The sequence below is a fragment of the Caenorhabditis remanei genome, chromosome X, assembly GCF_010183535.1.
Source record: "Caenorhabditis remanei strain PX506 chromosome X, whole genome shotgun sequence".
Lineage (NCBI taxonomy): Eukaryota > Metazoa > Nematoda > Chromadorea > Rhabditida > Rhabditidae > Caenorhabditis > Caenorhabditis remanei.
In genome coordinates, this window is record NC_071333.1 from 18,153,793 (window position 1) to 18,169,213 (window position 15,421).

The 15,421-nt window shown below is 38.4% G+C and overlaps 5 protein-coding genes across 5 annotated transcripts; 2 read left to right on the plus strand and 3 right to left on the minus strand.

Annotated features, from left to right (window-relative positions):
• Window positions 1-1,197: 1,197 nt before the first annotated feature.
• Window positions 1,198-2,857, plus strand: GCK72_025666 (uncharacterized protein; the record flags this gene model as incomplete). Its single annotated transcript, XM_003106229.2, has 7 exons — window positions 1,198-1,311; window positions 1,402-1,503; window positions 1,548-1,622; window positions 1,672-2,017; window positions 2,066-2,163; window positions 2,212-2,307; window positions 2,594-2,857. 7 exons carry the CDS (start codon window positions 1,198-1,200, stop codon window positions 2,855-2,857), a joined length of 1,095 nt encoding a protein of 364 aa, XP_003106277.2.
• A 567-nt stretch (window positions 2,858-3,424) lies between these two features.
• Window positions 3,425-3,803, minus strand: GCK72_025667 (uncharacterized protein; the record flags this gene model as incomplete). Its single annotated transcript, XM_003106210.2, has 3 exons — window positions 3,425-3,512; window positions 3,555-3,670; window positions 3,735-3,803. 3 exons carry the CDS (start codon window positions 3,801-3,803, stop codon window positions 3,425-3,427), a joined length of 273 nt encoding a protein of 90 aa, XP_003106258.2.
• Window positions 3,804-5,419: 1,616 nt separating this feature from the next.
• Window positions 5,420-7,958, minus strand: GCK72_025668 (uncharacterized protein; the record flags this gene model as incomplete). Its single annotated transcript, XM_003106239.2, has 9 exons — window positions 5,420-5,671; window positions 6,096-6,195; window positions 6,240-6,325; window positions 6,556-6,681; window positions 6,727-6,838; window positions 7,026-7,102; window positions 7,192-7,335; window positions 7,383-7,518; window positions 7,825-7,958. The coding sequence occupies 9 exons, from the start codon at window positions 7,956-7,958 to the stop codon at window positions 5,420-5,422; spliced, it is 1,167 nt and encodes a 388-aa protein (XP_003106287.1).
• Window positions 7,959-8,523: 565 nt separating this feature from the next.
• GCK72_025669 (uncharacterized protein) lies at window positions 8,524-14,350 on the plus strand (the record flags this gene model as incomplete). The annotated part of the gene is made up of 15 exons (XM_053736439.1): window positions 8,524-8,567; window positions 8,642-8,747; window positions 8,826-8,921; window positions 9,028-9,104; window positions 9,154-9,271; window positions 9,319-9,429; window positions 9,496-9,631; window positions 9,830-10,141; window positions 10,550-10,747; window positions 10,805-11,145; window positions 11,533-11,982; window positions 12,031-12,253; window positions 12,927-13,207; window positions 13,702-13,860; window positions 14,132-14,350. The coding sequence occupies 15 exons, from the start codon at window positions 8,524-8,526 to the stop codon at window positions 14,348-14,350; spliced, it is 2,871 nt and encodes a 956-aa protein (XP_053580005.1).
• GCK72_025670 (uncharacterized protein) lies at window positions 12,471-14,828 on the minus strand (the record flags this gene model as incomplete). The annotated part of the gene is made up of 7 exons (XM_053736440.1): window positions 12,471-12,767; window positions 12,820-13,482; window positions 13,531-13,974; window positions 14,030-14,311; window positions 14,364-14,507; window positions 14,557-14,697; window positions 14,751-14,828. 7 exons carry the CDS (start codon window positions 14,826-14,828, stop codon window positions 12,471-12,473), a joined length of 2,049 nt encoding a protein of 682 aa, XP_053580006.1.
• Window positions 14,829-15,421: the final 593 nt, after the last annotated feature.

Below are 15,421 nucleotides of genomic sequence, written 5' to 3' on the forward strand. Positions count from 1 at the left end.
CAAATACTGCTGAATCACTTTGTTCCGCGGCAGTAATAAAAATAACTCCACTATTCCTTTGTAATCTTCCTGGTCTTACCCGACAACTCGGAAAATAAAGATGATCCGGTCATCCGATACATCTCGAAATTGCCTCAAAGTTCTTGAAGGGTTAGTTATCATTTCTCTTTTTCTTCTTCCGGTGTCCAGAAAAAATCTTTACTAATCTGTTGAAGAATATGATTTTGTCACTTTTCTCATTCCTCCATTCTTTTGCGTCCCCCTACCCCTCCTTCCTTTTTTGAATAATTGATCAAGTTTTTGTTCTTTTGGAAGGTCTTCTGACGTCTTTTGGCTAGAAGAAACCCGACTCCGAATCTGTCAGTAAGGCGATACTAATTGTCGCTGGTAACTGAAACATTTTGTTTTAACATCTAATGGATTCGACAATGTCCGACGACCTCGACACGTTAGTTTTTGAAGTTTGAAATTTACTCCCCCGTCTCTCACAATGATATCATTTTTCCTGGGAAATAGATCTTTCATTCTCTCGAAATGTTAAACAAACCAATGCTTCAATATACGAAATATAAATATAGTATTAGAAAGCGTGACATTTGTCGGTTTGTTATTTTCACGAAATATGAGGAATGAGTATTATAAATTTTCAATTATAGATATGATCTCTATCTTTTGGTTATCACTTGACACGAGAATAACAAATATGGCTTTTTTCGAAAATCTCTCTTTCTGATTTGAAGTAATCCGACCACGAGCTCTATATAAAATTGAAGCAGAAAAAACCATTTTTCAAGCAATTTTCATATCTTTTTCTTTCTCCTCTCCAAAACCAAAACAGATATTAGCTCTGTGCATGTTTGCGTTTTCTTCCAGGGCCATGCATCTTTTTATGTTTTGAACTTGAGATTATTTCTGGTAAGCATCTTTTTTCTGACGGTTTTCCCTGCGGGCTATTTTTCTTGGCCCGATTCGCGAAGAGTCTATCTTGTTTATGGCGTTTCTGAATTTCAGAATCTTGCCTCAGAAAAGCAAAAAACGCGTAAAACCCTAAAACAAACCAATGCATCGACAGAAGACGAACGTATGTTTGTTTTCAAGCGTTGACTATTAAACCCAGCTGCTTTTCTATACTCCCTGATTCTGACTCTAATTCCTATCACTTCTCAAAACTATCTCTAATATATCAAAATGCATAGAATGCGTCGATCGACCGGATTCACGGAGCCAGTGAGTTTTCATACTGTTATGGCGAGACAAGGTACAGGAAGCAGAGGAGACCGTGAAGTGGAAATTCAGTTCACTAATATGCAGGTTTGTTTTTGTTATGAAGACCAAAAATCAAATTAATAAAACTAAGATATAAAATAAACATTTTTGCAATGTATTTTTATATTTTTTCAGCTCATCGGGTCCGGTTCCTTCGGTGCAGTATACAAAGCAGTACTCCGTGAAAACGACGAGCCAATTGCCATTAAAAAAGTGAAGGTTGATGACAGATTCAAAGTAATTCGTAGCCAGAAATAAATAACATAATCTAATCCTTTCAGAGTCGTGAGCTCACTATCATGCATGAAATGGATCATCCAAATATTGTCAGATTACTCTATTACTACCACATGCAGGTAAACTATACTCACAAAAAAGAAAATTGCGAACTAATATCGTTTTCAGCAAGAAAACTGTCTCAATTTTGTCATGGAGTTCATGCCAAAAGACTTGGCTTATGTACACCGCCAATTTGCGCATAATGACAAACAAATGCCAGCAGGGCCTATCAAACTTTACATGTTCCAACTTCTCCGTGGTATTGGATTCCTTCACTTGCATAATATTGTTCATCGCGATATTAAACCGAAAAACCTTCTTGTTGACGAAGCTAATGGCATCCTCAAAATTTGCGATTTTGGATCTGCAAAGCGTCTATCGAAAAATGAACCTAATATAACTTATATTTGCTCAAGATACTACCGGGCGCCCGAGCTCATCTTCGGATCAAAGAACTATGACACTTCTATTGGTATGTAGAAAAATGAGCTATGGTTTTTTAAACCAGTTTTTGTTTAAGATACATGGTCGGTTGGAACTGTGGTTGGGGAGTTGCTACATAACGCCCCGATTTTCTTAGCTGACTCAGCCATCGACATTCTCGCTCAACAAATCAAGGTTGGTTTTTTCACTCGACTACTTAAATAAGAGTTTTTAAATATTCAGGCATTTGGAACCCCTTCCAAGGAAGACATGACCAAATGGAATTATGAATTCGTTCACATTCCATATGACACAATAACAGGAGTGGGTATCCAAAAGGTCAGTTGTTTTTCTTCACTTGAATTGTTATGTAACAAAAACATAAATGGAACTCTTAACCCGTCAGATTTTTCCAAGAATGTGTAGTGTACTTAACTCCCAGTTCTCCCAGTAGTTTTGAGTTTATGACAAGAATTTGGAAACAACAACGAAATAAATCATAGTCATAAGAAGAAGACACCCGCGCAAGTTTTAGTACTTTTTATATAGTGGGAAGGCTAAACTGAGAATTTGCCAATGTCAAGAAGTTAGAAAACCATTTTTCAAATCTAGTTTTATATTTCAGTACATCGGTCGTAAACTATCCCTGTCGACTCTTGAATTGCTCAACAGCCTGCTCAAAATGGACCCAAAACTTCGTATCAAACCTTATCACGCTCTTGCTCTCCCGTACTTCGATGAGCTCCGAGATCCCCAATACAAACTTCCAAGTGGTGCTCCGATGCCTCAACTCTTTGATTGGCTTGAAAAAGAGTATATTGCCAACCATGAGATAATTAAAGACATTTTCCCGAGAACTGAGGAAGGAGACAAAGTTGAGTGTTTGTGAGAAAAGTTATATTTTTTAATTACCATTCATTTTTCTTTTTTCACTTTTTATATTATTTCCCATCCCCATTTCTCACTATTTATTCGCTTATGTATTAGTTTTGAAAGTAGGCTTTCAAGAGAATATGAAATACACTTTATTTATTTTTCGAACATATATTTTGAGTATTTTGAGACAGAAGTACATTGTGAATATACATTTTTGTATTAAGGATACAATAAATAATTTAAAATAATAAATAGTGATTTTCAATCAAAGATATTCAATCAGATATTTCGAGACTGGATGAAATGACAGAGTGTACAAACTTTCAGACGGATCGTGAATGTGGCAGTATGGAAGAAATAAATGGAAGAATAGCCGGTCTGGGAGAGCACTTTTAATTTAGACAAAAATAGTGTTACAATAAAATTAATGCACCATGTTCTCGACCAGTTCTTTGACACTTATCTTTTTCTTTTTCTGGCACATAGAAAAACCCGATATTCTGGAAAATTGGACAAGAGAAAGAAAAAGAGATAATTTTAAGGGAGCATACAAGCAGACACACTTTTTGTTATAATCGAGTTAGGCAGCGGCCCACAATCCTCCCGAAAATCCTGCTCCCCATTTTCTCTCCCGCTCTTTTCCATCCTGACGGGTAGCGCTTTTGTTTCTGAAAATACAGATGAAATAGGGTGAAGAAAAGTGGGCTTACCTAACAGACGTGGTCTTTTTTGTGATGAAGTTGCCGAGAAAAAACGCAAGCAGGGATAATATTATGCAAACAACGACGAGAATCATCGCCCATGTAGGCCAATGGCTTTTTCCCTCCTAAACGTGAAAATTTGATTCTAGAAGTGCTCAAAGATAAGCCTGACATAAGAAAAGTACGAACCTGAAGATGTGGCTCAATCAAACCATCTAATATCTGGATCTCGTGTGAGAGCGGCGTCGCTGAGTCCATTTCTCTCGACCAATGGTTTTGAATTTCTGGAAATGAGAAGATAGAAAAGGAAAAAATGGAAAGAAAAAGAGAAGAAAAGAAGAGAACAGCTACTGAGCAAACAAACTGAAAAACGATCTGCTCACGGGAGGCACGAAGGCCTTCTCTGAGCTGAGGAAAGAAGTGGAGTGATTGTAAATGCATGGAAAGTGAAAATTCGACAATAGAACGGCAAAAATGTGATCGAACAGTTGGGACGAAAGTGGAGATGAGAAATCGGTCAGTTTTGGTTAGGTTATCAAAAAACCGAAGGTTGTTAGATGATTTTGTCTAAGGTTATGTAACATGCATGCTCAGATTAGTGATACAGTAATGTAGTAATGACTAACTATCGGGTCTTCAGACACCCACCAGTGGCCACCACCTACCACAGACTTCCTTTTTTATAAATGCTCCCTTATCTCCTTTTCCCTGCCAATAGGTTCGAGAAATCAAACTATTTACCATAACAGTCAATGTCTAGAGATATAATCACAGAGGGAGTATTCCCCAACAAAAAAAACATCTTCTCAGAAAAATAATGCCTCGACAGGAGTACTACAATTATTTTTACTTTCTCAATGTCAGTTTTTTCTCGATTCGTTAAAAAAATAATTGTGAGTTACTCGTGATGAAATTCTGGTTTATATACACAAAAAACAAAAAAGGTTTCTACTAGCTTCTCCCCATAGAAATATAAAAAGCCAATTTGTAGAATATACGAAATGCAAAAACAGAATCTAGGATTGAGAAATGAGAAGGGCACGGAGAAACAGAAACAATGAATCCAAATGCAATGATGCATTTTTCAGCGGACCATAGTTCAGTTATTGGAATTTCAAAAAGATTTGTCCAATATCTATGCAATTTTGATGAGTTGACATAAGAGAATAGGATTTTTGAAGACTACAGTAGTCTCTGACATTTAGAAATTGAGAATAGGAGCTTCTAGACAAAAAAACACAGAAAAACGTTATTTCTGAAATTGTATTTCACTTTATTTTATGTCAAGTGTAATGTCTATGGACAAAAAAACCCGCACAAAAAGACTATGAAGCAAAATGAGATCTATCTAGAAGCTGTGAGAGATGTTAACGAAAAAATAAAGTCAGTTCTCTTCTTCTGTTAGAGTGAGTGCGAGAGAGATAGAAAATCTAGTTACGCGTCGTTGTATGTTACTCCGGATATTTCAATTGAGTCGTTCAACTTGACGAATAACGTATGGGGGCACGCCGAAACATTTGTTTTAGATTATGGCAAAAGGGTCCATACACTTATGTTTTTAAACAACGAGTTAGTTTGCAGTAGCATACAGATCAACTTGTTAAGCAAGGGAACATACTACTCACCAAATGCATTGAATAAATACATAGCTATGATTTTTGATTTCACTTGGAAGCAGAAACACCGCTTTACTTTTCAAAAAAATCGAAAAAGAAAAAAGCAAGACGTTGAAACCTCACGACATTGCGAAAAACGTCAGTTTCAAGTAATTCGATACCCGATTATCTCTCGAAATGCTCCTCCCCCGCAGAATCTAAGTGTAGTTTCATCAACAGACACCAATAATATTGTTTATTAGACAAAGTATATATAAATTACTTCGGAGCTTTCGACATCAATATAAACTTTCTCATTTTGTCATAATTACGACCAGAATGGAATCCGACTGCATCCACGTAAGGTATAGAGCAAGGTTCGAACATTGTAGTGTTGGTGGATTCCATTGTGGAGAAAGCAGAGTCTACTGTTTCATAGAGTTCTGCAGGTGCATTCACTTCTGGAAGTTTCACATAGATCACGGTCATCTCTTCGCGGTGGTTGCTGATGACACAATTGTCGTCAGTCATCTGGAATTCAAAAATGTATTTGATGCCAAAAATATATCATATTTTGTCTTTTTTGGTTGAAAATGTTAAACTTCGAGAGTGTATCCTGGCACAACTAACAGTCCCTCAAAATAAGTTTTATGGATCAAACAGACCAAGAGTAGAACTCTATTTTTGTAGTTGGCAACTTTTTTCTACGGACGCTCCCTTTCTACGGAAATAGTGCGATTTTTGAGCTATCCTCTCAGAATGACCATAACTCTTTAGGGAGTGCCCGTACAAAAAAGTCGCCAGCTACCAAAATAGAGCTCTACTTTAAATCTGCTCGATCCATAAAAAATATTTTGTGGGTAAAATTGTTTTACTATGACATACTCTCAAAATTGGACAATTTCAACTGAAAACGGCCAAACTTCATATATTTTTGCACACTGTATATACAAACCGTTATGAAAGCATCAAGATGTTTTCTTGCAAACGAGTCAGCTAACGCCTGCGCTGTACTTGTCAAAGTGTGGTCCTCAATCAATCGGACAGATACTTCTCTAAAAATTTATTTATATTTTAAGTCGGAAACTATAAAATTTACGTCGCTATATTCTCCACTTCTACTTCCTTTAGATTTTGTACCACTCCATCGGATAGTAGAACTATGTGCCGCCATGAAGGATCAATCTGAAAAATTCAAATTTTTTGTTGTCGCGATATTTGTATCATAGTGAGTCACTATTCCCTGGCTAACAATACCAATATCTGAATTCCATTTCAAAAGGAAAAAAGCCAACAACAAAAATCAATTTTAATGGTCTTTCGTCTCTTTTCCTTTCTGGAACATTCAGATTCCTCTTTTCAATTTCATTCCCCCTTTCTCAATTTTCGGATTTCTCTTCTCTCCCATCAATTACCCTGAAATATTGCACATCCGGCGTCGATATAACAGGTGGTCCTTTTGCATTTTTGAACGCTTCGGTCTCCTCAAACAAATGTGTTCTTTTCAAATCACCTATTGCTCTTGTGGGGGATAGAACAGTCTGAAAATTTCTGACACATTAAAGCTATTTTTGTTTTAATCTCACATCCGGATCTATTCCAAGTGATTTTATCCTTTGAATTTCATTCGGGTTGTCGTTATTATGTAGGTTTGTATTGAGTTGAATCACTTCGTTTTCACTATTCATTGCAAGTGCTCTGGAAATTATATACTACAAAAAAGAAACATTTTTGTCTTTTTTCCCGTTCAAATAGACATACGAGACGTTGCCATGGAACCTCAGACACTGCGCTTCGATAATCCCACGTGCATTTACCTAGAGCGCCAGTTCCAGTCATACCCACTAGTCCAGAATCGATTTTTATTCTAAGGTGTATAACTTACAAAGAACTGCCGCAGTTTAGCACGTAAAGGTCTTGGTTAATGATCATGACAACTAGTGCAGTGGTTCCTTGTCGTATCTAGAAAATAGTTATTATTATTATGAAAAAAAAAATAGAAAATAGTTATTATTATTATAGAAACCGGATATAACTATCCGGGCACAAACCTTTTGATTTATTCTCGACACTGCGTTCTTCCCGCCTTCTGACTGGTCCTCCAATTTTAGTAAACGCTCATTTAGAGCATCTGCGCTTGATAGTAAATATCTTTCCGCAGTGTTTTCAAATTTTCTTCGGAATTCCTCGCAAACCTAAAATTAAATAAAAATATATTTATTTTTTTCGATTCTAAACTTACTTGAAAGGGTAGAAGGTTTGGAGATATAGGATTTTCTTGGAATAGCTCATAAACTAATCTGTTCATGACAAACTTCGCAGTGTAATCACCTCCATTGAATCCAGAGAAGATTCCATACACCTTTATAGGACCATTGCTGCAAATTTTTTAAAGTTTTCTATATCGAGGTTTTGAGACAAAATATATATTTCTCTGTCTCATTTATAAAGAGAAGCTGTCACTTTCTTCTGCTATTGTTCTATTCGTTCCTTTCTTTTTTACAACACACACAAGGTGTAAAATGTTGACTTTTTTGCGCTTCTAATCGCATTTTTTCTCGTTCTGCTTGAAAGTATCATGACATGTTGTACTGAGTGACTTTCTTCTACCTACATTTCTTCCGCTTGACTAAATTCTTTGATCTGACAACCTTTTACTTCTAATTATGAAATAAAAGACTCACTTAATACATGTTGAGCACGATAGGAAGTCGTTGTTCTGCACTGGCTTCTTTTGTTTTGAATAGCGGCAGCTGTGCACTGTGCCAATACCTGCATCGGTGTTGGCGGAGTATTGATCGACGAACCCGTCCTCCATTCCACTTGTTTAGTGCTCTGCAAGAAATTTGGTGCTTGTGATTTTAGATTAGGAATGAATGAGAAAAATAAATGACATTTAGATGTGACGAATCGCGTTTTGTCTTGAGTTGCTGAGCAAACAAACATTTCATGAGTAGCAATGTGCTCATTTCATTTCAAACAGCAAACTCACTATGTCATAGTAACATTTTCAAATGTTCAATGAAAATAAGAAAGAAAAGAGGTGAAGGAAAAATGCTAATCCTCGAAATTTAATATCCGGTCTATTTCACATGAAAACGCGTTTCTATTCTTATCAAGCGCATTGCTGGCTTTCGCTGTCAAACACAAACACGTTGAGGAGAAGTGGCATGCCGGCCTCCGCACACACATGTATGTGTACAACGCGCTCCACGGAGAAAAACCGATAATCGCAAGTTTGGACAATTAATGCGTTTTCGCATAAATAATGAACTTGTTGCCACGATAAAAACAGTTTTTTCATTGTTTTCCAACTTCATTTATCGACTTCTCCTCCATTTTTTCTCAAAAATCAATATAATGTTCAGAATTGTACCACGCGGATGACGTCGATAATAAAAAACCAGTTAGTCAAGCATTTATCAAAGTGAGTTTTACTTTTAAAACATTATTAAAAAATTGAAAAAACTATAACTAAGATTTTACTACGACATTTTCCAGATTCACCAAAAATTTGAAGCCTGAACAAATATCTTTGGATGTTTTAAAAGGAAACAGCAAACTTCAGTTCATTGAGATCAATGAGGATGTGCTGACAGAGATTTTGGTGAGATTTTTGGTTTTTATAGTGGAAAAAAATTGTAGAGTTAGCTGTGTTATATTTAATTCAAAAATGTTCATTCAGGAGCTTCCATCATGGCTAAAAATCAAAAAAGCATATTGCACAGGAGTAGCTGTTAATGTCCCATGGACCAAGTTGAAAACCTGCCCAATTCAAATTGTAAGCTGTTTTTTCAATACTTAAGTTTAGCCATGCATTTTTGGCTTCTAAAATTTGATGGAAATGCGTCAGATATTGTAGCATACCAAAAACAATTCAATTTCAGTTCATCGATGAAATAAATGTGGATGTGGAGCTCACTAACGAGGCAAAGAAAGCACCAGGAAAACCAAACCCACTTGCGTTAGTTTTTATTCTAAAAAATATTAAAATTTCTAATCCATTTTTTCAGAAATTTGGGTGATAGCTCTTCCTATGGCTTCATGAACAAAATAATAGAGAACATGTCTTTGTATATAAGTTCAGTGGAAATCAACTTCGATTCAGATGTCTTTGGAGGATCTTTCATGGTTAGTTTCGTGAATTTAGTGAGAAACTTATAATTTAAAAAATTAAGCTTCAACGTTTATCAGTAGAGAGCAGAAGTCCGGGATGGGCACAGGTGAAAGACTTGAGGCAGACCAGAATCACGTGCTCAACAACAAATCGAACTTTGATGTTCAAACAGGTAAATATTTTCGGTTCAGTGGTATAATATTTTCAGCGCAGTGAAAAAAAACCTTACTTTTTCCAGTTGTCATGGCACCTGCTACGCATCGAAGCATCCGCAAAGACATCTAAACATGAGAAGCGCTCCAAAATCAACGCTCCACTGAGATTGATAACAAGCGGCGGAAAGATTCGAATCGCGTTGAAGAAAAATGCAGTTGGTGAGTATATTGAAGGAAGAACTAAGAAGAAATAACGGCGACGCACTTTTTTTGGTATTTTATGGGTCATAAAATAGAAAAAAGTGTGAACAACCGGGAAAAAGGTGGAGAGCTAGAGAGGTGTTAGAGAAAAAATTAGGTCGCTAAGCGTTTTCAGAATTTACATTACCTTTATCAAACCAAAATCACGTTTTCCAGACGGCTCGGTCATCCATGCCAGAATCCAAACAATTCTCGACGATATCCTCTGGGTCGCCACTCTACCACAACTTCGTTCAGCTATCTCATTTGCCAGTTACATTACGAATCTCGTGAAAGAGTCTCAGAAAAACGAAGTGGTCACCACCACCCATGTTGTGGATAGTCCGCTTATCAGAACTGCCGACAAAGATACAGATGCCAAAACCACAACTTCTGCCTACAACATTTTTCATTTCGATCAGACTTCATATCATCTCCATGTCAAGAAAATTGACCTCCATTTATGTGATGATGCTCATACTGCCAGTGGTATGTCTTACCAGAGAATTCTTTGGAGACGCGGGTTTCGAACAATCTAAAAATTTGGTCATAGATACTTTCGACTACGGGGATTCCATTTCTCCTATCAAAACCCGCTAAATGTATTTTCGAGTCGAGTTATGAACTCCTAAACTTTTCAAAACTTTTGATAAGCTTTTTCACATGGAGTTCCAAATCGGCCGCATATACCACATCGTGGTTTCAGTTGTGCCATAAAATGTTTGAACGCTCATAACTCGGCTTTCAGAGACATTTAGCCGGTTTTGATGGCATAAATGAACTCCCCGTAGTCAAAAGTCACCAAGTTTATAGAATGTTTGAAAACCGCGCCTCCAAACACTTCGCGTGTAAATCTTATTACCATGAAATATGAATTACGATCATTTTTTATTGCAGACTACCCACCAGACTGGGATATCGAAAGTGGCGCTATGCAAGTGACCCTACACCAAGTGCTCATCGATGTCTACCCGAAAGCACATGCACATTCCGACAGATCCACCTGGATGAGATATGCCAACCCAAATCCGATTGCAGGATGGTTCAAATCTCACCTATCTGAACAATTTCTTACATTGTCAAGCAAGATTGAAGGTGAAAACCAGAAAAAATAAGGCCACTAGATAAAGCAACTAGATATTTTTGTTTCAGACCCCACCACCAAAACTCGTCTGGAAAGATGTTGGCCTCAACTGATCGGGTTTTTCGTTGTACTTCGAGTCCACGATTTGGCAATTCAATGCGTTTCTGATATGAACACCAAAAAAGATGCATTGACCAACTTGTTTGAAAGCGAACGACATCTACATTCACTCCCTTCCGACCAACAAATTGTTCATGTTGAATTTGGAACCTTTTACCACCCAGCTTCGGATCAGCTCCCGGTACCGAACTCCGCAGTGTACTTCCAGTTGGGACCATTCACTATCACGTTTGATGAAAGAACGACTAGATGGTGCTGTTATGTTGCACACGCCTTGTCATCAGCTATTGTGAGTTTATTTGGAGATTCTAAATTTTGGATTTACTGTCAACATTTTACAAAAAAAAGTGGTTATTTGACGAGAACTCGACTGAATTTTTTTTCAGATTTGAAAATTTATTAAAAATAGAAACTAATTGTACCTAACTATTAGAGAACATTTTCACCTTTCTAGAGTAAAACACAAATAATAATTTTTGACCTTTGAGCACAGCACTACCTTAAACGAGGGTCAAGACCCAAAAAATTTTGTATAGGTTGCTGATGACCTGATATACACAACTAAAAATTTTCTGAACTACAACATCAATACAGGTCGTACGCCCTTAGCAACTGTGACCATGTTCCAGTCTTACAGAGAATAGGTTATAAAAAATTGAAACAAGTTTTTTTTCAGGAAGATGGGCACTTGATACCAGAAAAAGAGCTGGACATCCAACCTCCCACAATCAAAATCAGTCTTGTAATGCCGCGACTTGTGCTAAACCTCCCTGGACCATTCACTGATTTCAACTTTCCTCGGAGATTGGTGACCTCTATGTCGACATTGACTGTATCATCCAGTCCTATCGACTTTAAAGATCACAGAAGATTTATTGCCATTATGGAGAGACCAAAAGATAACCATGAAGTGAAACATCAACTGAAGTACGGAGCAAACAGATTCCATATTGCAACATCTCCAGTTTGGATAGAAATTGATCATGGATCTCAGACTAAAGGATTTCCATTTTTGAATGATGTTTCATTCATTGGAATTATTGCTATTGAGAAAGATTGGTTGAATGTCCTGATTGAACCGGTGGAAGATGTTGCGTTAATGATCGATCATTATCAGTTTTTGCAAGTAAGTTGCATGGAAAGTAGGACATACTTATCTTATGTTGTTTTGCAGTTGACCCGGCTTGGCGACAAATTCACAAGGTTTTTCGATCAACTTGCACTTGACATGAAACATTACAACGTTGGGAAACCACCATCCGAATTGAAAGTTGACTTCATCTCCGCACTCCACAGAGTCCGTCTGTACATTGTATTGACTATGGGTGAAATTCCGTCACCTTATGACCAGGCAGCTATGAACAATTTCAATCACAGTTTTATGGATCGACTTTCAGGTATGTTTTTAATTATTCGTATTTATTAGGGCACACAAATGAGAAAGGTGGTCATTATTATTGGTACATAAGAAAGCAAACAATGGGGAATGTTGATGATAGAGATAGATAACAAACAAAAGGAAAAATGAACAGAAATTGAAAAATTGCTGAGAAATTCGAGTCACAAAACACGTATGAAATTTGGGAAGATTACAATATAGCATAAATTCTTTGACTACTGTCTGGCTGGCTTCTCGGCGGTCTCAACAGTCTCAACCTCGTCGTCCTTGCTGAACTCCTCCTCGACTGTCTCGTCGGTCTTTGTTCTTTGTGCCATCCATGGTGGGATGTTGGCGAACATCTTTTGTCGCTCTCTGATTCTAGCTGGAACCTTTACGTCGGCCTCGGTGGTGGTAGTGGCAGCGGTGGTGGATTCAGCTTCCTCAGTGTCCTCGTCGTCCTCACTGATGTACTCAGCCTCATCTCCAGCTTCCTCTTCCTCAGCAGCTTCTGGAGCCTCAGTGGTGGTGGTCTGAAAATTAAAGATTTAGGTCTTGAACTAACAATTTCAAAGTGGTACTAACCGTTTGAAGATACTTTGGCTTGCTTCCTTGAGAATGTCTCATGAATGGTGACTTTCCGCTTGGCTTGTTTGATAGTCTCCAGAATCTCTCCATATTGACCTTCTTAGACTTGGAAGCCTCAGTAGTTGTGGTGGTGGTTGGCTTCTCAGTGGTGGTCTCTTCTTCTTCTGTCTCCTCGTCATCCTCCTCAACATACTCTTCCTCTGGCTCTGCGGTTGTGGTGGTCGCCTTAGCCTTCTTAGATTTCTTTGATTCAACGGTAGTGGTCTCCTCGGTATCATCGGCTTCTTCAACTTCTTCCTCCTCTGTGGTGGTGGATGGAGCCAAAGTGGTAGTAGTGGTGGTAGTAGTTGTAGTGGTAGTAGTTGGCATGACATTGGAGCAGCAAGTTGGTCTAGCTGGACGTGGTTGAGCCTTTGGACACAAGTCGACAGTCTCGGCATGCCAGTCTCCCTTGCAGACGTTGTTAGCCTCGCTGGTAAGGTTGATGGCTTCTCCGGCGTTCAATACGTGGAATCCGTTTTGTGAGCATACCATTGGATTTTCTTGGAGACGGACGGAAAGATTCTCGGCTCCGGAGAGAGATTTGTTTTGGAGGGACATAATCTTGTTGTTGGCCAAGTCGAGGGTGTGGAGGTTGGCGAGATGGGCAAAGGAAAGCTCCTGGAAGTTAAAACTTTGAAATTACAAGACACTCCAATTTAGATTTACCTGGATAGACTTGATATTATTGTTGGAGAGGGAAACCATGCGAAGGAATGGTGCTCCTTGGAAAGTTTGTTGAGTGATCTCAGACAAGCAATTGTTTGGAAGCCAGAGCAACAAAAGTGGAGTTCCGGCGAATGCTCCAGCGGCGACTGACTTGATTTGGTTGCTGTCAAGGTTCAAGTGTTGGATGCTTTCAAGTCCTTCGAACATTTCCTTGGTGATGTCGCTGAAGTTGTTGAACGACAAATCGAGGACTTGGACTTGTTTGAATTGCTCCATAACTCCATTGTCGAATGTTTGGAGGTTATTCTCGTTCAAGTAGAGATAGCGAAGGTTTGATGTGTTCTGGAGAGCTCCTCCTTTAACGTCAGAGATGTTGTTTCCGTTCAGTGAGAGCATGGAGAGAGAAGTGAGGTTGGACAAGTCGTTTTGTTGGAGAACATTGATCTGAAAGAACATCAGATCAGAAATTGAAATTTTCGTACTACGATTCCAAGCTTACCTTGTTGTACTTGACATGAAGAGCAATTAAGTTATTCATACTTCTCACGGCTTTGCCTGGGAAGGCAGACATGCAGTTGCTATCAAGAATCAAATTTTGAAGGGAGGCCTTGACGTTCTCGAAGGTGTCTGGAGTCATCTCACAGATTTGATTGCAAGCCAAGTTGACATCAATAAGGGAGGTCATGTTGACGAATGCCTTCTTAGTGATGTTCCCGATTTTGTTGCATTTCAAGCTAAGGATGTTAAGAACACGGAGTCCGGAAAGAGCTTTGGTTGGGACCTGGAAATTTGGAAAATTCAAATTGACAACGAGGTGTAACGGGATTTCATACCTCCTCCAAGCTGTTCTCAGAGATGGACAACTCTTGCATCACATTTTCCAATCCCTGGAATGCGTGCTCGTGGATGTGTTGGATTCTGTTCTTGTCAAGATTGAGCTTCTTGATTCTCAAGTTCTTGAAGGCACGTGGTCCGATCTACAAAATTATAATTTTAAACTTATTATTGGTTATTAAATTGTGTTACCTCGATAATATTAGCGTTTTCCAAAGCGAACTCTTTGATTTCCATGTGAGACGCCTTGAGCTTGTCAACAATCATGAGTCCATCTGTACCACTGCATCTGATGACTGGTCCTTCTACCGTGCTGTCGCAGGAGCATGCTGTCTAGAAATTATCAAGTTAATTATCAAGTATAACTCAGTGCGAAAAAAGCTTACCTGATTCTGAAAAAGCTTTGGGCAAAAGGCCAGACAAGCCGGTAATACTAAAAACGCCACAAAAAGTCGGAGGAGCATTGTGTTGAAGACTACGGGGTGTCCGTCGATCTCTTATTGACTAGATACCACCCAATGCGGCACGTAATGAGATGCCCCCGTGCGATCAAGATGGGTTATCCAGAGGCGAGAGGTATGTGACCCAAAAGGGGGAGGAGAGAAAAGAGCGGAGAATGTGACGGAGGGGGGAAGATGTATGTGTGTGTCTCCTTTTGGTAGGTCAAGGTCTAATTGTGATTCTAAATGTCGGTTATCTTCTCCCCTGTATGTGCGGTGACCGGCGAGAAGATGAAGAGGAGAAAGATGAAGAAGAAATAAGAAATTAGATCAGTTCGTGTCCTTCGCGGATGAAATATACGGTGCTGTGCTAGTCGCGAGACGCACCGTTGAACGGGATGGGATCGTAATCGAGGCGACAAAAAGAGAATTGGTAGAATGTCACTTTTTCTAGAAATCTAACAAGATATGCAAAAAAGCACACAATGAAGTTTAATGACGCGTAAATATGGTTCGGAACGGATGAGTCTTTTTAAGGATTTATCCTTTTTATAAGGATTGTGTTGTATATTATGCTGTATACTATGTTGTATAAGAAAATACAACATGTACGTATT